The 19283-nt window shown below is 45.8% G+C and overlaps 3 protein-coding genes across 13 annotated transcripts in view; 2 read left to right on the forward strand and 1 right to left on the reverse strand.

Annotated features, from left to right (window-relative positions):
- BECN1 (beclin 1) overlaps nucleotides 1-9797 on the forward strand; it is an 11871-nt gene extending 2074 nt beyond the window's left edge. For 3 of the 11 annotated variants that reach the window (XM_023756888.1, XM_023756890.1, XM_023756889.1), the window contains 11 exons: nucleotides 2106-2173; nucleotides 3039-3097; nucleotides 3542-3610; nucleotides 3761-3851; nucleotides 3959-4095; nucleotides 4251-4445; nucleotides 5344-5490; nucleotides 6994-7143; nucleotides 7623-7683; nucleotides 8122-8264; nucleotides 9000-9797. In XM_023756888.1, the coding sequence (XP_023612656.1) occupies nucleotides 2106-2173; nucleotides 3039-3097; nucleotides 3542-3610; nucleotides 3761-3851; nucleotides 3959-4095; nucleotides 4251-4445; nucleotides 5344-5490; nucleotides 6994-7143; nucleotides 7623-7683; nucleotides 8122-8264; nucleotides 9000-9168 (1289 nt within the window). In that variant the 3' untranslated portion in view covers nucleotides 9169-9797. Of the gene's footprint in view, nucleotides 1-2105; nucleotides 2174-3038; nucleotides 3098-3501; nucleotides 3624-3760; nucleotides 3852-3958; nucleotides 4096-4250; nucleotides 4446-5343; nucleotides 5491-6993; nucleotides 7144-7622; nucleotides 7684-8121; nucleotides 8265-8999 lie in introns of those variants that run through there. The other 8 variants (XM_023756893.1, XM_023756895.1, XM_023756892.1 and 5 more) reach the window with 8 other exon arrangements.
- Nucleotides 9798-10291: 494 nt separating this feature from the next.
- CNTD1 (cyclin N-terminal domain containing 1) lies at nucleotides 10292-17233 on the reverse strand. The gene is made up of 7 exons (XM_006092341.3): nucleotides 16768-17233; nucleotides 13985-14060; nucleotides 13552-13720; nucleotides 12435-12597; nucleotides 11827-11971; nucleotides 11115-11211; nucleotides 10292-10570 (listed from the first exon to the last, which is right to left on the reverse strand). Exons 1-7 carry the CDS (start codon nucleotides 16934-16936, stop codon nucleotides 10400-10402), a joined length of 990 nt encoding a protein of 329 aa, XP_006092403.1. The 5' UTR covers nucleotides 16937-17233; the 3' UTR covers nucleotides 10292-10399.
- Nucleotides 17234-17281: 48 nt separating this feature from the next.
- Nucleotides 17282-18790, forward strand: LOC102442371 (cytochrome c oxidase assembly factor 3 homolog, mitochondrial). The gene is made up of 2 exons (XM_006092342.3): nucleotides 17282-17532; nucleotides 18237-18790. Exons 1-2 carry the CDS (start codon nucleotides 17319-17321, stop codon nucleotides 18341-18343), a joined length of 321 nt encoding a protein of 106 aa, XP_006092404.1. The 5' UTR covers nucleotides 17282-17318; the 3' UTR covers nucleotides 18344-18790.
- Nucleotides 18791-19283: the final 493 nt, after the last annotated feature.

The raw sequence follows: 19283 nt of genomic DNA on the forward strand, positions 1-19283 counted from the left end.
TATATATATATACACATGTATATATTAGAGACCCGATGCACGAAATTTGTGCAAGAGTAGGCTTTCCTTCCCCTGGCTGCCAGCACCGGCTTCCCTGGCACTCAGGACCCGGGTTTCCCTCGCAGCCCCAGCCCCAGCTTCATCCGGAAGGTCGTCCGGAAGGAGGATGTCCGGTCTAATTGGCATATTACACTTTTATTATTATTATTATTATTATTATTATTATTATCATAGATACATACTAGAGGCCCGGTGCACAACATTCATGCACTGGGGTGGGGGGGGTCTCTCAGCCCAACCTGCGCCCTCTCGCAGTCCTGGACCCCTCAGGGGATGTCCTACTGCTGGCTTAGGCTCAGTCCTTAGCGCTGCCACTGTGCTCACCAGCTGTGAACCTGACTTCTGGCTGAGCGGTGCTCCCCCTGTGGGAGCTCACTGACCATCAGGGGGCAGCTCCCACGTTGAGTGTCTGCCCCCTGGTCGTCAGTGCACATTATAATGTCTGGTTATTATGTTCAGTTGATTTGCATATTAGAGTTTTATTATATAGGATTTTTTTTTTTTAGGGGAGGATATTTTCCCATTGATTTTCAGAGAGTGGAAGGGAAGGAAGAAGAGGGGACAGAGAGAGAAACATCAATGTGAGAGAGACACATCAATTGGTTGCCTCCTGCACACTGAGGCAGGGGATCGAGCCTGCAACCAAAGTGCATGCCCTTGACTGACCCTTCAGTCTGTGGGCCGATGCTCTAACCACTGAGCACCGGCTAGGGCCCAAATTATTTTGAAGTAAATCCCAAACATAAATACAGTTAATATTTTGTAACTATTTTTGAAAAATAAGGCATCTTTAAAAACATAACCATAATATCACTAGTGGCCCGGTGCACGGATTCTTGCACATTGGAAGGAAATTAATTAGAAGAAATATTTTAATATCGCTATTTGCCCTTTCTCTATAATAGAAGTGTCAACCAAATTCTGTCATCGACAATGACAGATCGAAACACATGCATGTGATTGGCGCCAGCGAGAGCTTTATATGTATCACGAGTCAACTTAGCCTTTTATAGATAGAGAATAAACTTGCTTAATTAGACCTGCTTTCCGATGTAGCTAAACTTTTACCAGCCCAGTGAAGCACCCCAACTTCTCTTTCAGGTAATTGTCAGCAACACAGCAGTAAATATCAGCCGAAGCAGATTATTATTGTAGATCATGCAGGGAGGACAAAGGTTAAAATATTTAACTGCAGCAGTGTTTGACTATATTCTGTGCAGTGAGAAAACCTGAAGTCATTTTCAAGGTCCACCATTTCTTACTTCTGTTCAGTCGGGTCAAGTTTCTAAGCTTTCTAAATCTCTGTTTTCTGGCTAATGAAAAGAAAATAGGATTCCACCAAGTCTCCTATCTACCTACTCCAGGGCTTCTGTGAGGATCAAATGAGATGAGGCATGGGAAAACGCTTCACAGACATTTGGTTAAAGTGTGAAATGTGCGTGGGACGAGATGGCCGAGTGGTTAAGGCGATGGACTGCTAAAGTGTGAAATGTTTGCACCTGGCTATGAAGAAACTGCAAGGAGGCTAGTCGTCACTAGGGAGAGGAAGCCGGGTGTTGCTACTTAACGTCATCACGTGGATGGAGGGAAGGACACTTAGCATATTAGCCTTTTGTATATTTAGGTTATTTTGGAAAAAATTTAACTCTTTAATCTCATTTAATGGGGGTAAAGAAAAGATTCTTCTTTGTGTAAATGGTACTTTAAGAAAAAGATATAGGTGGGGGTGGTTATGAGTATGATTCCAATTCTTTTTCTATACTTTTTTGTTATTGCTGTTAATCCTCACCCAAGGATATTTTTTTCCCATTTATTTCCAGAGAGAATGGAAGGCAGGAAGGGAGAGAGAGAAACATTGATGTGAGAGAGACACATCGATTGGTTGCCTCCTGGGACCAGGGATCGAACCTGCAATCCAGGTTTGTGCCCTTGATGTGGGTGCTGATGCTCTAACCACTGACGTGCCAGCCAGGGCCTTTTTCTATACTTTTATACCCACTCCTTTGATAAGATTCTTTCTGACTCAATATTTTCCTTGCCCTTAGCTCCATTACTTGCCACAGCCCAGGTGAAATCAGGAGAGACCCAGGAGGAAGAGGGTAACTCAGGAGAGGTAGGAAACACTGGAATGCAAACCGGGTTTCTGCAGGGTACTTGGTGTTTCTAGAGCCCACAAACTTTTGGGATCTCTGGTTAACGAGGCATTCTACATGATCAAGCCACTGTGGATAATTGGAGGTACCTGAGGTTACAGGGTTACTGAAAGAGTCATCCGTTTAAAAACATGGAGAGAGCTTCTTTATTTGATGCAGAATTATAAGCCATTATAGGTGAGAGATGGGATGACCTATATATCTAGGTCATCTCAGGGCATTCCTGGTTTACATCTGTTGTCCTAACTAATTATTAATATCCACTCCTCTCTATTCTCAAAAGTATCTTGGTTTTGGCAACAAATTATATGATTACCCTAGCCAGGGGGGATTGTCATTGTTAAAGAACATCTTTTTTTTTTTTTTTGAGAACATGTCATTTTTAAACTGTGATAACTTCAGTGATCATTTTCATTGCCAAAGACAGATATAAGTTTTTGATCACATATAAATTATATCAATGTATTTAAAACATATAAATTACCTACTTTTTTCTTTGCCATGCCAAACTTCATTGTAGTCTGATCTGGCTTTTTCCTTGTGCCATGATATTTAGGGCATCTCACCCTTACCCCTGACTAGTAAGTGTTGAGAAAATGCATATTTAATTACAATTGAATATAACATAGGGAATGCTGTTCCCCATAAAAAAATCAAATGGGACTTGGGGTGTGTCTGCACCCGGCGTCCTTTCTTACTATTTAAGGAAAGTCTAGGTAATAACCAGTTAAGTCTCTGGTTTATCGTCTTGTGGTTGTCAGTCAAGGGTAAAGCCAAATAGTTCTAAGCTGCCAAAATTCTAATGCCCTCTTATTTCGTTCCCAGGAGCCATTTATTGAAACTCGTCAGGATGGTGTCTCTCGCAGATTCATCCCCCCAGCCAGGTGCCTACTACTCTTCAGCCCCCTGCTCCTTGCCAAAGACTAGTAGAATTTTAATAGAACCCACAATTGAGACCTGGAGCCAGGTGATAGAAATGTATCATCACCCAGCCTTTTGGCTCCTCCAAAAAAGATGCATTCCCTTATACTGGCCCATCACCTTCCAATACTAATTGAGTTTTTCCTGTAGCCATTTACACGTGGAAAGAGACAATAACTCTCATGATAAAGAAGTGAGAAAAGTCCAGGGAGTGATTGACTAATAAAACAGATGGGCTCTTGAAAAGTTTAAGAACAGCTAATGTTATATGTTCAGGTTCTTAGTTATTGATGCATGTGAAGGTGGCTGCCGAGGGTGTAATATTAAAAAATGGTCTTTCCGGATTCTCCTTCCTTTTCTATTATAGACACACACATCAGTTTTTGATGCCCCCTCTCCCTCCTTAGTCTGTCCAGGCCAACCTTCGTGCTGAGTGCCCCTGTGGAAGACCAGCATGGCCTTCCCTTGGGAGAGAGGTACCCTTGGGAGGTCAGTCGGGCTAGGAGTGGGTATGCACTTTGAGGCCCCTCAGCTGGTGCTTGAGAGTCTCTGCCACTGGCACTGCAGTAGGTGGAGGAGGCCTCTCTGCTCCCTCATGTGGCCCATGGGCGGGGGGCTGTCTGCAGGATGATGTCTACGGAAAGTGCCAACAGCTTCACTCTGATTGGGGAGGCATCTGATGGCGGAACCATGGAGAACCTCAGCCGAAGACTGAAGGCAAGTCGGCCTCGTTCCAGCATCAAGCAGTGGGCATGGCTGGTAGAGGGGGTTGTCTGGGCAGGTAGCATGGGGCAGGCCCTACCCGGACTCTCCCATACTTCCAGGTTACTGGGGACCTTTTTGACATCATGTCAGGCCAGACAGATGTGGATCACCCACTGTGTGAGGAATGCACAGATACTCTGTTAGACCAGCTGGACACTCAGCTCAACGTCACTGAAAATGAGTGTCAGAACTACAAGTGAGTACCTCCAGAGCCAGGGCCTGGACACTGACATCTGGGTCTTAGAGCCATCACTGCTCTGAGACTGCCTGGTTCTTACCCAAGAGCCATGCTCAACTCAGGTAAACAGAATAACAGGTTCCTTCTGCAAGCATACTCTCTGTCCTTGGCAGGCGCTGTTTGGAGATCTTAGAGCAAATGAATGAGGATGACAGTGAACAGCTACAGATGGAGCTAAAGGAGCTGGCATTAGAGGAGGAGAGGCTGATTCAGGAGCTGGAAGATGTGGAAAAGAACCGTAAATTAGTGGCAGAAGATCTCGAAAAGGTCCAGGCTGAAGCTGAGCGACTGGATCAGGAGGAGGCTCAGTAAGTGATCACCCTGTTCTTCTAATTTCCTGCCCTGAAAGCTCCAGGAGGGGAAATGGCTTCCAGCTGAATGTGTCTGATTAGTTTGTAAGCTGCATTCAGCTGTCACTCTGCAGCATGTCTGCTCTGGATCCTGCATATTGTTTCCAGGCCCTGTTTCTAGAGATTTGTTTGAAGAGTTATGTATGAAGGGTCAGCGTGACTAAGTAAAAAAAGCATGTTGATTAAATAGAGAATGGAGAGCCAGGGCTGTAGTCACAGCTCTGTGCTGTAGGGAACGGGGCTCATTGGGTAAGTCAGCCTCTGCACCCAGCATCCTGCTCTGGAGAGATGAGCATATTGGCCCACATTCGTTCCTTCTCAGCTCAAAAATTTCCTTGGTGCTCTCGACCTGAGAGAACCCTCTGTCTATTGGAGGAGACAGTGTCCACATTAACTGAAATAGGGGAAGTGAAGGACAGAACAAAAAGTTAATTTTTCACAGAGCAGTGTAACAAGTTTCATTGGAAATGGTGTTTACTATTTAAAGGACAATAAGAATGTAAAGGTGAAGTTATAGGAGTTCAGTTATGGCCAAGCCATGAAGAAGCCACTCTTGACACATTTCACCTTGATTCTGGAAAAGGTCAGACAACGAGAGGTGTTTGGCCTGGTTTGGAAGAGTCCTTTCTTCCTCCCCTTTTTGCAAATGGGCAGCTGGAATTTGAGACATTCCTGTCCCTCCCAGGCAAAACAACCGGGGCAAGTATGTTCTTTGAGTGTGATCTGTGACAATCTCAGTGATGCTGTAACTAGATGTAACCATAATCACTAAGAAGAAGTCCTTAAGGAGGGTGATAACAGAGAAATTTTAGCCCCCAAACTAACAGTCTTCAATGGCCACTTTGGCTGCTCACAGGTATCAGAGGGAATACAGTGAATTTAAACGACAACAGCTGGAACTGGATGATGAGCTGAAGAGTGTAGAAAACCAGATGCGATATGCCCAGATGCAGCTGGACAAGCTGAAGAAAACCAACGTCTTTAATGCAACCTTCCACATTTGGTAATGAGGGCTGGAGGGTGAGGAGTGTCTGGAAAGCACTACATATCTGGACCTTAGCTGTTGACCACTAAGCGAGGGTGCCCACCTCCTGCGAAATAAGACTGTATATCATTTTCATCCCATCTAGTTTTTTTCCATCCTTAGGATGGGCTAGGTAAAATCAGGGGATTGGAATTCTAGAGCTTGGTGCCATCCATTCTTCCAAGGAAAGGGACAGATCTGAGCCCTCCAGCCACATGAAATTCTGGTCCTCTGCCTGGAGCTGATTTCTTACCTGTAGGGTCAGTCATGTATTAATTTACTTGATGTTTTATCCATTTAACTAGTATCTATTGAGCATCTACTGTGTGGTAGGCACTATTCTAAGCACTAGGATGGCAACAGCAAACAATATGCATTCTACCTTCTAGTTGTTTATAATCTAGTGGAAGAGATGAATAAGTAATAGGCACTTGTAATACAGATTGATAATGGTTAATCTAGGGTGCTGTGGGAACACATAAGGGCACTTCACCCAATGTGAGCAGGCCACATGGAAAGTTTCCCTCAGAGGAGGTTGATGTTTAAGCTGAGATGTGAATAGAAGTCTGCAGAGGAGGGGGTTGTTCCTGTCAGAGAGAACATCATGTGCAAAGAAACAGAGGAAAGTGGGAGTGGTGAATTCAGAGAACTGAAAGGAGCTTATTGTGACTAGAGTGTAAAGGGGAGAATGACAGGATATGAAACTGGAGAGTTACCAGTTCCTAAAGTACCTTGTAGGTATCATGAAGGGATTTGGACTTTATCCAAAAGGCAGTGGTAGCCCAGCTGTTGTAGCTCAGTGGTTGAGCATTAACCTATGAACCAGGAGGTCACGGTTCAGTTCCTGGTCAGGGCACATGCCTGGGTTGCGGGCTTGACCCCCCAGTGTGGGGCGTGCAGGAGGCAGCTGATCAACTATTCTCTCTCATCATTGATGTTTCTGTCTCTCCGTCTCCCTTCCTCTCTGAAATCAATAAAAAATTAAATTAAATTTAAAAAAGGCAGTGGGAGCCATTGAAGCATTTTAGGCAGGGAAGTGACATAATTACATTAGCATTTGTGATAACTTTACCTGCAATGTGAGAAATGACTTGAGAGAAGAGGGTACTATTTTTTGGTAAGGAAACTTGTTAGTAGGAATCGAAATAGAAAAAGAGAGTAATGGCATTGAGTTTGGAGAGAAGTGGACAGACTAAAGAGATTTAGGAAGTAAAATCAGAGTTTGATGCTTTCTTGAAGGGAGAGAGCTGAGAGAGCATTCAAGGATAATGCCCCAATTTCTGCTTTGGCATCTGAGCAGCAGGTGGAAAGATGACTCACATTGTAGACATGTATTTAAAGTACCAAGAAGAACTGGGATATATGAATCTGAAGATACTAGTAAGGAGGGAGATTTATGTTTTAGGTAAGAGCAGGAAGTCTTAGAAGTTGCTAAGTTTTAAGTTCTCCCTGTATTTTTCCCTGTCCTTTTGCCTTCTATAGGCATAGTGGACAATTTGGCACAATTAATAACTTCAGACTGGGTCGCTTGCCCAGTGTTCCTGTGGAATGGAATGAGATTAATGCTGCTTGGGGCCAGACAGTGTTGCTGCTCCATGCCCTGGCCAATAAGATGGGTCTGAAATTTCAGAGGTAAGATATGTAGCCCTTTCTTGGGGTATGGTATGTCTTTGATATAATTTGTACTCCATACTGGTACTGCTGTCCACTATGGCAGGAACCCTTACTCCCAATAGCCTGGGAGTTTTCTTTCTGTTTCTGGTTTTCCGCTCACCATAGGGCTCTTTCTATTGATCAAGCAGTCCTCGAGCTGCAGTGGTCCCCAGCCCACCAGTATCTCCAGAACTTTAGCGTTCCTCAAGCTATTTTCAGTTTTTGTTTTTAAATCTAAACCAAAACATTCACTCACTCACAAAGGCCCCCCCCAGACGATTATATATGTACTTTGTTCAGTAAGCAAAATCTTAAACATGGAGCTTATAGGGAGGTGAATGAGAGGGTGGAAATAATAAAAGAGGTAGGATGAAGTCTCAGAATCATTGGATTCTAACATCCCAATAATCACTTTTGGAGGAGCCCTATATCCATCTCTGTATCCATCTCCTTTTTAGGTATCGACTTGTTCCCTATGGAAACCATTCTTACCTGGAGTCTCTGACAGACAAATCTAAGGTACTCTGGGAACTCCATTTTCACTGGAATACAGAATTTTTATATCTCCTAAAAAAACAGTTTATTCTTGATAATGACATTATTCCATTTCCTCCCTAGACAAATATCTCATGAAGAGCCAGTGTCTTGTCCAGTTCAGGATTAGTTCTTTGAGGCCTAGAGAGAAAATGAGTGTTTTTTACAGTCTGTTGAGAAGGGATATAGGCAGATCAGAGAAGAATGTGTGCTCTAGGGTGGGGAAGGAATCACTGTGAGGTAGATGTTTAATACATTTCCATTGATAATAAAAACATTCTAGGTGCATTGTTATTTTCCCAGGGTTACTGTTTTCAGTGGAATACAGAAAGAACATGACTTGAGAGATTGGTAGGATTGGGAACAATCTCTGATAGCCCGTCCTGGTGCCACACCCATAGCCAATTCTCTCTTCTTGGGCAGGAGCTGCCTTTATACTGTTCTGGGGGGTTGCGGTTTTTCTGGGACAACAAGTTTGATCATGCCATGGTGGCTTTCCTGGACTGTGTGCAGCAGTTCAAAGAAGAGGTTGAGAAAGGCGAGACACGATTTTGTCTTCCTTACAGGTCAGTATCCCCCATTGCTGAGTGAATCTAGAGTGGGACCAAATGGAGCAGAATTGAAGGGACAGTAAGAATGGAGGCAAAACATAGTATGAATGGAGGGAAAGCAGAAATGGTACAAAATCACATGACACTGATGGGCAAAGACTGATCTAATGCTGCAAGTAGGACAGAATGTGACCACCTGACTCCTGGAGAAAAAGAATGCTGTCTTGGGTAGTTTGGGGGATTTTCTTGCTATGGAGCTTCTGCCCAGTCTCCAATTTCAGGAAGGTTTTTCCTTAAGGCCCTGGAAATGTGCAGGAATGCTTCCTTTGGTCAAATTGTGTAGGGGCCCGGTGATAGATAGAGACCTTAGTTCAAGAGAGTAAAGCTGAGCTGCTTCTCTCACCCCAAAACAAAGCGTTTCTTTTTTTCTGCTCCCTTCCCTCCCATGAGCTCAGGGATGCCTAGGAAAACAGTGAGGAGTACTGTAACCCTCACTTTCCCTCTGCTCCAGGCTTGTCATCTGTTTGGGTGTGTGTCCTGTCCCTGTACTCCAAATGACAATGAGGCTCTTGTGACAGCCTTCTTGACTTTTGGCTTTCAAGTAAATCCAAAATACACTACCGTTTCTTGCCAAGTTCTTTAATAGATAAGATGACGTGAATGGTCCCATGATTAAGTCCCTGCCCATTTGCCTGAACTGACTTAAATCAGATCTCAGTTTCTAATGAGCTCTGCTGTGTCCATCTGCAGGATGGATGTGGAAAAAGGCAAGATTGAAGACACAGGAGGCAGCGGCGGCTCCTATTCCATCAAAACCCAGTTTAACTCTGAGGAACAGTGGACAAAAGCTCTCAAGTTCATGCTGACGAATCTTAAGTGGGGTCTTGCTTGGGTGTCCTCACAGTTTTATAATAAATGACTTTCTGTTTTCCTTAGCGGGATGTTTGCCTTAAAGGCTTTAAATTTTGTTTTCTTTGAAAAGTTTTAAATTAACTTTGGGTACTATTAAACACATGTTTACAATACCAAAAAGAAAAAAAAAAGAAAAACTCTACAAAAGCCACTTTATTGTAAAATATCACATGGCAAATAGTTCCCAGAGCTACACATGCCATGTATAGCTACCAGCCTTGTTATAGTTTTGACTCTTAACCCCATGCCTTCCTTTCCCTCTCTCACCTTAAACAACTAATTTAAATTTGCTTCTGTTTTTGTTTGTTACTGAGTTGAATTGAGATTGATGTGTTTTCACTGTAATTTATCTCTCTCAACTTCCTGCACTTAACAATATTAAATAGAAACTTTTGTCTCCACTGAGACGATGAGATGTATGAGACGCACAGTTGGATAATGTGAGAAAATGACATATAAGCTTTGGTCACCGTGTGATGTGATCAGAAGCTTGAAATTTAACACTTCTCACTTGGTTCTAGTACTGAATGCCTGCTCTGCTCTGTGTTAGAGATATGAAATGGTGTTTGATACTCTTGGAGACATTATGTAGAGAATTATTTGTAATAAAAGATTTGCTGCAGTCTGATAACTGCCCATGGTGCACTGTTGGATTTTTCTTTAACTAAAATAGAGTACTTTGTATTCTGGGAGAATTGAGTTCAAGTGCAGGTATGTAGAAATTCTGTAGAAACATGTTTAGAGATGGGTTAGTGTTACTTTTTAAAAAGACTAGTGAAAATAGACAGCTGTAAAGAAAACCCTATTTTTATAAATCTTAGTAACAGAACAGATGTTTAACTTTAAGGAGAAATACAGGCTGCCTTCTTGCTCAGTCAAGGTCACCCAGATGGTCTCAGTTTTTGAGCCCTTGGTAAATAATAATCTCCATGTCTGATATTCTCTCATGAAAGGAACAATGAAAAGAAAAGCCATAAATATCTTGTTAAACAAAAATGAACCAACTTCATTAATATTCTATCTCTCTTAACATCTTACATTTTCATTCTGATATGGCAAAATGGACAGGCTTGTCCACTTTAACTCTTTCTCTGATGCAGGAAAATAAGCATAAAGTTGGAATACAAAACACAGTTCAAAAGATACTTGAAACTTTTGTACCCTGAACATAAAGTAAACAAAGGGAGGGGTGAGTGCAGTGACGGAAGGCTGTTTCTATTTGGCAGATTCTGTCTGCTTCATGTGTTGGAGGAAGCAGCAGCCCTCAGAGCTCTGGCTGCCAGGTGGGGAGAAATAGGCTGCTGTCGCCCCGGAGTGTTGGCTCCCACGCTGTGCATCAGGATTGCATAAGAGAATGCAGCAATGCTCTCCAAGGCAATACCCGTGATGCTCTGCAAGTGCCCCACAACCTTCAGAAACAGAGACAGATTTTTTGTTACTAAATCATCTCAACATGTTTTAGTGCACAAATTGCTTGGGCTGGTCTCTCAAGCCAAATATAAATTTTTTTGTTTCTCTGTATTTACAGAGAAGATTAAATCCAGACCCCAGTGTTTGCCAATAGCCAAACTACACTAGGATACATTTGCCCTGATGGTGTTAGTGTGGAAAGTTTCTACTAGACATTTCACTGGGCTGGAGATAAGTTTTGTGAAAGGTGAGAGGGATATTTGGGAGGATATATTTATTAGACTTTAACATGTTAGCAGATTATCATCATAAAGAGGAATGAGCAAGCTGAACTTGGACCTCCATTTCTAATTTCGTAAGAGGAAAACTAGAGAACACTTTTCAGTCCTAACCTAGTTTTTCCTCTCCCAAATCCCGCTCAATCATCTCAATCCTGGGTCTTGGCACTTACCTTTTATAGTCTTCTGTTTTCCTTTAACTAATGGGAGAATGCTTTCTATTAAATGAATTCTGACCATGCTGGTCCTGCTCAGTGATGCATACCTGGCTCCAACACACATGGTTTTGGATGAAGGCACTTGCTGCAATGATTCCTACTGCCAATAGCATGAAGTCTTCCTTCACTGAAACAAACTTTTCCCTGAGTGATTAAAACCATTATTAATTTTGGAGCTGAAATTTGATCTTCCAAATCTTAGGGTCATGGAACTTCAATTGATGTTGATCATGGTGGATTTTTTAGACATGGAAGGAAATGGTCAACTAATAGTTAATTGACCTTCTCCCAGCCTCCCCCAAATCAACTGGGATTTAAACATGAGCCTCCTGTCTGGTTTATAGGCCTTTTGTTGTTCCTTCTGTCTCCTTAACAAATGTATTGTGAGGCTTTTTACTATTCTGACTTTACAGTAATCAAACACTTTTGTCCAAGTTGCAACCTTGTGACTGGCTTTTATTCCCCAAGTGACTATAAAAGCAGTCAGGTAATCTCCAATTATAAACAGCTATAAAGAAAGAACTAGGAAATAATTACTTGAAGTCATTTAAATTTAAAAGTGAAAACATTTAGAGTTTTGCTGATTGGGCTCAGTCATCTGCATCCAGGCAACATACCGGACGTTAATTTGAACCAGATAACCTGTGCAGGTTATCTGTGGATTGGATGCCTCGCTAGGTAAATTCCATTCCCCAAGTTCTCATGCTACATTCTGGACTCTGTTTCTGGAAGGAGCCTATGCTAAAGGGGTTGCCTTACCCTTGTAGCTGACTGGGTGTGGAGTTCTCAATTGAAGCCCTCAGCAGGCTCTCATATATGGGTTCATGCAGAAGATAGACTAGGTCGAGCAGGGTTAGGCAGGTTGCATGCAGCTGCGTGGCTGGGACCAAACAGCCATTGTATCCTAGATGGAGTATGGGCATGGTAAAGAGCATTATTCGGGTCTTTTCTGATCATAATCACGGATCATAAAACTGTTGAGCTGCTAAGGTGCTTCCTGGTTCTTTGCTTTACTATAAGAAACCTCTTCAGCTGGAGGTCCATTTTAAAGGACAAAGGGAAAGGTAGAAAAATCTCCATATGCAATGAGAGTATATTTGTTCCCCTCTTATCTCATGCTCTCTATAAAATCAACTCCTTGGTCCCTGTAGTAAGAGTACCTCATGAGTCCAAACAGAAGCCAGGTGCTGAGACCTAAGTTTCTTTTCCTGACAAGTACCAGAGAGAGCACTTCCCTCCATCAGTCCAAGCTTCCTGCTGTTCCTCATTGGTGGGTTCTGCCCACTGCCCCCCAACCCTTGGGTACATTCTTATTGCCTTCTCTGGAAGACTCCGATGCACAGTCCCTGGAACACTTAATAAATTACCTAGAACCTCCAGGAGCATCTCCACATATGCCAGGGGAGTAGGCAGGTTGATTTGGAAGTTCAGGGACTTCAAAATATCAAGCTCTGACTCCAGCAGTTCTTCTTTAGTGTACAGATATCCTAGAGCCTGGAGGAAATTCAGGACTGTAATGTTGCTGATTATCTGGGCAAGGAAAAACAGTGAGGGAGAGGAGAGGGTGTCAGAGTAAAGATACATCTTGGCATAGTGTAAAAAACCCTTCACAATCCAGCCCATGCTTTCATCTTGCCTTTTCCCTTGGTAATTCCCTCTTACACTCAATGCTTGTCATATAGAACTTGCAGCTCTCAAACCCACCAAGCTCCCCAAGCCTCTACAATGCTGTTTCCTGTATCTGGACCTCCTTTCCTCCCCCTTCTCTCTTCCTGCTTTTCTTAACTCCTCTCCCTCTTCCCTTAGGATCCACCCATCTTCCACAACCCTTCCCCCTTTGAGAAGTCATTTTCTCTAAATACACTTCCTTGACTCTCCAAGGCTAATGAGGTACATTCATAGCCCTCTGTATTGACACTAATCAGAACACTTCCCCACATTATTTGCTTATGTGTCTTCTCTCATTGGATAAGTTCCTTGAGAGCACAGACAATATTTTTACTGTTGCAGCCATGGCACCTAGTGAAGCATCTGGCCATAGAAGACAATAAATATTTGTTGAATGAATGATACTTTATTATATACACATTGGGTAGTAATGTGGAAAATTTTTTATCCTTTTTAAATGTAATAGTTTACCTTTAATGCTGATATGTTGGCAGTTCAGACATTTTATGTAAACTGTCCTTGAGTCCAAGGGGAGAAAAGGTGACCTGTATGAACAATGGCCTCTGTCCAGCAATTATACCTTGGGAACAGAACTTCAGGCTATTTAATAACTGCCTCTATGTGACTCTGTGTGTGTGTGTGTGTGTGTGTGTGTGTGTGTGTGTGTGTGTGGTATGCTTAGGAAGCATAATTAAACTCTGGAATTTCCACATGAGTAGTATCACCTAGCCTAGGAGTATGTTTCTCACAGTCACCTTTGAATGAGCCCGTTTCTTTCTAACACTCAGGTGCACATGAGCAACACCAGCTCCTTACTTTGTAGTGGAAAGAAAGTTTGCTTGCCAGCTGAACACATGACACAAGACGCAGGATAAATTTGTTGAAAAGCTGCTCTTTCAGAGCCCTCCAGTTCTGAGGCACTGTCTTATCCCTTAACTGGATTGTGGCTTGTCTGCAGATATTCTCTGCCTGCTTAACCATAAACCTAAAAAGAAAGGAAGGGGGAAGTAAATCATCCACACTCACTGAAACTAAAGGGTGTTTCTGCTTCAAATTATGCTACATCTTATCCTCGCCAATACCAATCGTCGGCTAAGAAATTTACATTTGCACTAGAGGGTGCAAAACCAGGTCTCATGGTAAGGGGCAACTCATACTATTTTGGGTTGTGTATTTTTTATTTATTTAAGATTTGGATATATTGGTCATTCTTTGTACCACTACAAAGGCCTTATGCTCAGGGCTTTACCTTTCTAGGATTTCTACAGCCTGGTAGCTCACGGATTTCTCCAGACACCATTGTTCAGACAGGAGAAAAACAAACTCTGCCAAAACAGAAAAGAAGAGCCTAATTCACAAGGTGCAACCAAAACCACTCTGTGAACTCTTGGCGTTGTGTAAAAGCCATGATGAGGCCAAGGGAAGGGGGTCGGGAGGTGAGAAAGATGAGACTGAAACAACCCAAGCTGAGATTAGTTCCTTTTGCTGCCAATAGGCAGATCAGAGGCATGAAAAGGAGGCTGACTGAGTGCCAAAGACAAGGGCTTACCAAGCCCCCTCAGTGACCCTGGAGCCTTCCTGTGGGTCTCAGCTGATGAAAGGCTTAGCCAGCTACACGCAAACATACCAGCTGTTCTAATTGGCCTCTGCACCATGCTGGGAACCCCCAGCTTCAAGGGTGAGTCTTGGATGGATAAAAATCCTAACCCTTATATTCTGTTTGCAGTGGAATGTTGACAGGAACAGAAAGGTCCCTCCTGGAGCTACAATATTCTTTATAATACTGTTTGTTTAGTAACCACCCTCTGGAGAACTCCCATTGCTTTACAAACACGTTTCACCTTACAGCTGGACACCATCTCTCCACCACCAGTTTGTTGGGTAAATCTGTGGTGGCTGAGCCCCTCCCAGGAGCAAGGTTGTTAGGGTGGCGTGGCTTGTTTTGAAGAAACATCCTCCAAATCAGGGAACAGAGCCCAATTTGGGAGGTGGGGGAGTCACTGGGAAGGTGGGAAGGGCAAGATACCTTGGCAAGATTTAAGGCTGCCTGTTTCTCTTTGAAAGAACCGCCCCAGATAGAATTTTATTTAGTTTGCAATATTGTTAGAGGGCGGACACAAGGGTAAATGTTAGTTCTCAATCCAGAAAGCTGCAGAACTGGGAACTTTTGGCACTGATCGGTAAAGAAGTACATACAATCAAATTACCATATGTCTTCAGAGAAAATTTGACTTTCTTAGGGGGAAAAAAAAAACTATAAAAGTCAAGGTAGCACAAGATAATTTAACAATCTACTTAACACACGACAGACATAGATGTACAAAACCTTATCGTTACAGAGACTAAAGCTCTGCTACCAGTGTCCAATGAAGAGAATTCGTTTAAGCAATTGAGCAAATGCTCTAGAATAATTGTGTGTGATTAGCCGATCCTATTATTTAATGGCGTTGAGGTTTTCTGTGTGTGTGTGTGTGTGTGTGTGCAGTTGTTTGGTTTTGGTCTGAGTTATCTGGGCAATTGTCTCTATTTTCCATTTTAATCTGCCAAGGAAACTGGGCCCGGGTTAGGTGACGGTGAGGGTGACACCCGCCCGAGCTGCCGGCTCCGCCTCCCGCCCTGACAGACGCTCGGACCGACTCTTCCCCTTCCGGCCTCTCCGGCGCGGGCTTCCTCTCACTTCCTGAGAGCCTGGTTCCACCTGCCGCTTCCCCCTCGTCATTCAGGCCCTCAGTTCCGCCGTCCGGCTTCTCCTTTTCCCAACTTGCCGAAACGGTGGTCTCCAAGGCCAGCGAACGCGTCCACGTTGTCAGGCGTCGTGGCCCCTTGGCCGCCTCCTTCCCACGGTTCATCTCCCGGAAGCGCCCGGGCTCCCGGAGGCCTCTGGGCTCCAAACCCCCTTTCACTTCCTTCGCGGTTTTTCTCCGACCTCCAGTCTCCTGCACACAACACGCTTCCCAAGGGGCCGTCCTCGAACTTGACCTTCTCCTCTCCCCCTCGAGGGGCTCACCCCCGGCCGCTGCCGTCCCGTCATGGCGGCAACTCCCAAGCCTGGACCTCCAGTCTGACTTCTCGCACCTTTCAGACGGCCGGCAGGGAACCTTCCTCCGGGCTTCACAAGCACCTGAGTCAAAACCAGAGTCATTCTCTGTCCCGGCCAAAAGCCGCCGTCCTCCGTTTTGCGGTGTTTCCCTGCAGCCCCAGTCTCCGCGGCACAGTCGCCTCCTTGGCCTCCTCATGTCCTGAGCGCACCCACCTCGGGACCTGCCTTTCACCGCCGGGAGGTGTCACCCACCGTCCCTGTCACTCCCTCGGCCCTATCACCTCCCATCCGTCCTCCCGCCACGGCCCAGAGACCCTTCCTAAGGCCGAGGTTCCCGTCCATCGCACCCCATTAGCACCCCGCCTTCTCCTCTCCTCCCTGGGATACGCTCCCGCCTCGGCGCCCACGGCCCCACGTGGACTGTCTCCACACCGCCCTCTGGTCCTGGTTTCCACGCCTCCTCCGCGTGCCCTGGCCAACCCGGGCCACGCCGTGCCCACGCTGACCCCGCGCCCCCACCTCCACGGCTTCGCTCACAGGACCCCTTCCCCATCTTTGCCAACGAAACGAAACGTCACCTTCCCTTCGAGGCCTAAAGGCCATGGTGACGCCTTTACTTCCTCCTGCCCCGCTCAGCCCTCACCCGTGTTAGTCCCCCCAGAAGCTCGTTTTTTATCTAGAAGGTCACTTATTTAACCGCACTTGTACCTAAGCATTTGCAGGTTTGTCCTACTATTCTCCAAGGATTACATTCATGGTTTGAAAGCAGGGACTATATTTCATCTTTCTACCCCAGCAGCACGGATACTAAATATACATTTGGAAATCAAGGGTAGGGTGCTGGTGTGTCTTATTCATCACTATTTCCCCAGCACCTGGCACACAGCAACTTCTTTGAATTAAGGAACTACACTGAATCTCAGAATTGGCGCCTCAGAGACAGGTGCCCCTGTCCCCCCACAACCCAGCTCCCGGCGGCCCCGCGTTCACACCCACGATGCGGGGCTCCCGGAAGCTGCCCATCCAGCCCGCCGACTCCTGCACCGCTTGCTCGTTCTGCTGGGCCAGGTGGAGCAGAGCGTCCTCGATGGTCTCGGTGGCGACAGCTCCAAACTGAAACTCGCTCACAGAGGCCAATCTTGGCCTCCCACGTCCGTCCATTTTCAGAAGCCTTCGTGGACACCCCGACGGCTCACTGGACCCTTACACCAATCTCCTTAGCGTCACCCCAGAGCCTTCTGCCACACTCTGGGTTCGTTCCCCTCTTCTGTGTGCTTGTCCTCGCCTCAAGGCTGAGGAAAACTCAATTCCCACCACAGCCTCGAGCTCTCCACCGCCTTTTCCCGCCACAACGGCCGTGACCCCTCAGCCAATCAGAAAGCACGTCCGTTTCACGTCTCCCACGCCCTTTCCCTCAGACCGAGAGCCGCTCAGTTGGTGAAAGAAAACGCGGACTACAGCTCCCAGCGTCCCCTGCGGAAGCGAAGGGCTGCTATTCCCAGCAAGCTCCGCGCCCCCGGACTGCGAAGGGCGGAGCGGCAATATGGCGGCGCCGGGAGCTGGTGACCGTCTGGATGCGAAGAGTGGAGAGGCCCCTCTGGCCCAGCGCATTGACCCGACTCGGGAGAAGCTGACTCCTGCGCAGCTACAGTTCATGCGGCAGGTGCAGCTCGCCCAGTGGCAGAAGACTCTGCCACAGCGGCGGACCCGGAACATCGTGACCGGCCTGAGCATCGGGGCCCTGGTGTTAGCGATTTGTATCCGCCTGGACTGTAGACTCAGGGAGACCGCATGTGGGGACAAAACAAGGGGATCAGTGACGTGTCGAGGGCAGTATGGGGGTGGTAGAAAGAGCCTGATCTGGGAAAGTCTAACCGCGGAGCCAAGCGTTTAATGTACCTTACTCTGTCACTTTAAGGTTCTATTTTAATATAATTAATTAAGAATAACAGGTCCGCCCTAGCCAGTTTTGCTCAGTGGATAGAGCGTAGGCCTGGGGACAAGAGTCCCGGGTTCAATTCCAGTCAAGGGCACATGCCTGGGTTGCGATCTCTGTCCCAGTAGGGGGCGTGCAGGAGGCAACCAATCAGTGATTCTCATCATTAATGTTTCTGTCTCTCTCCCTCTGAAAAAAAAAAAAATAAGTAAATAACGGGTCAGCCCACCGGCATGGCTCAGTGGTCTAGTGTTGACCTATAAACCAGGAGGTCAGGGCACACGCCCAGGTTGTGGGCTAGATCCCCAGTGGGGGGCGTGCAGGAAGCAGCCAATCAATGATTCTCTCTCTGGATGTTTCTCCCTTTCCCTTCCTCTTTGGAAAAAAAAAAAAAAGAATGGGTCAGGGCTTGGAAGAACAGAGGGCTACAGAATTAGGAGGATGAGCGATTAAGAAGTGGTGGAAGCAAGTCTAGGAAAAGGGAATGAGCATGTTCCAAGTGGTTTCCCTAACCAGCCTCCCCAGATGGTTACACCTTCTACTCAGTGTCCCAGGAGCGGTTCCTAGATGAGCTGGAGGATGAGGTCAAAGCTGCTCGAGCCCGAGCTGCGGAAAGGGCTTCAGGCTCCTGATCCAGTTGGGCATTGCACGTCTCTAACCTGCTGGAGCCCCTTCCCATGATGGATGATGCCCCATGACCTGTAGAAGTTGAAGCCTGCTCACAGCATTGCTGGCCACCTTACTGACCTTGGACAATGATCAGCCCCAAGAAGCCAGGGATTTACACAGTTGGCCATCGTCAAAGGAACATTGCCCACCTCACACTTGCTGTTTGTGGTAGCTGAGCCCTTCTTATCGTTTGTTTTGATTGGATTTTTTTTGCAAGTTATCTAACCTTGGCTTTTCCCAAATGTTCTGACTTTGTGGTTTATCCCCTTCACTTCCCAGGGGCTGGGAGGAAGGAGGACAAAAGGTGGGCTGTTATGGGAGTGGGCATGGCAGCTCTGTGCGGTGTTGGAGACTGTAGGAAAGATGGGGTCAGGTTGAGAATAATAAACTGAGTCATCTCTTGGAGTCAGGTGAGTGTGTTGGGGCTGACACTTCATGCTGGAAAGCTCCACGGGCAGTAGCTGCAGCATAGTGGCATTGCCCCAGGGAGCCGTAAATGTTTAACTAGAATTACTTTTTCCGTGAGATCTTTCCACCTGATTTACGGGAGAGCTCATGGTGGGTCACTGGGCTGTTTGAGACTGAACCACATCTTGGGGGAAGAAAGGTCATTCTGTCCTTCACCTACAACACCCTCCAACTTTATTGCCTTTCCCACCCTGGAGAGAAAGGTAGATGAAGGATAAGGGACAGCTTTCATTTTTTTTTTTTTTAACTTCCCTTGGGGCCTGCCTGTGCAGGCCTAAGGTGGGATCGAGATGGTGAGGAGGATCACTGACTTTGCAGTTTCCTCATGAACTGCTGGCAGGAAGCCAGAAGGCTGGACAGCTTCTAGCCCTGCCTCCTATTGTGAGAGGAGATTCCCTTCTAAGTCCTCCCCTTCCCAACCCCATAAGCCTTTGC

The sequence above is a fragment of the Myotis lucifugus genome, unplaced genomic scaffold (genome assembly GCF_000147115.1).
Source record: "Myotis lucifugus unplaced genomic scaffold, Myoluc2.0 scaffold_100, whole genome shotgun sequence".
NCBI lineage: Eukaryota > Metazoa > Chordata > Mammalia > Chiroptera > Vespertilionidae > Myotis > Myotis lucifugus.

What these genes read in the sequence shown, in the direction of transcription:
- LOC102442371 (XM_006092342.3), top strand. Translation starts at nt 17,319, where the DNA reads ATGGCGGCGCCGGGAGCTGGTGACCGTCTGGATGCGAAGAGTGGAGAG. An exon ending in GGCCCTGGTGTTAGCGATTT is followed by an intron (nt 17,533 to 18,236) that starts GTATCCGCCTGG and finishes CAGCCTCCCCAG; the next exon opens with ATGGTTACACCTTCTACTCA.
- CNTD1 (XM_006092341.3), bottom strand. Translation starts at nt 16,936, where the DNA reads ATGGACGGACGTGGGAGGCCAAGATTGGCCTCTGTGAGCGAGTTTCAG. An exon ending in CCGGGAGCCCCGCATCGTGG is followed by an intron (nt 14,061 to 16,767) that starts GTGTGAACGCGG and finishes CTGTTTTGGCAG; the next exon opens with AGTTTGTTTTTCTCCTGTCT. An exon ending in AACTTTCTTTCCACTACAAA is followed by an intron (nt 12,598 to 13,551) that starts GTAAGGAGCTGG and finishes TTCCTTGCCCAG; the next exon opens with ATAATCAGCAACATTACAGT.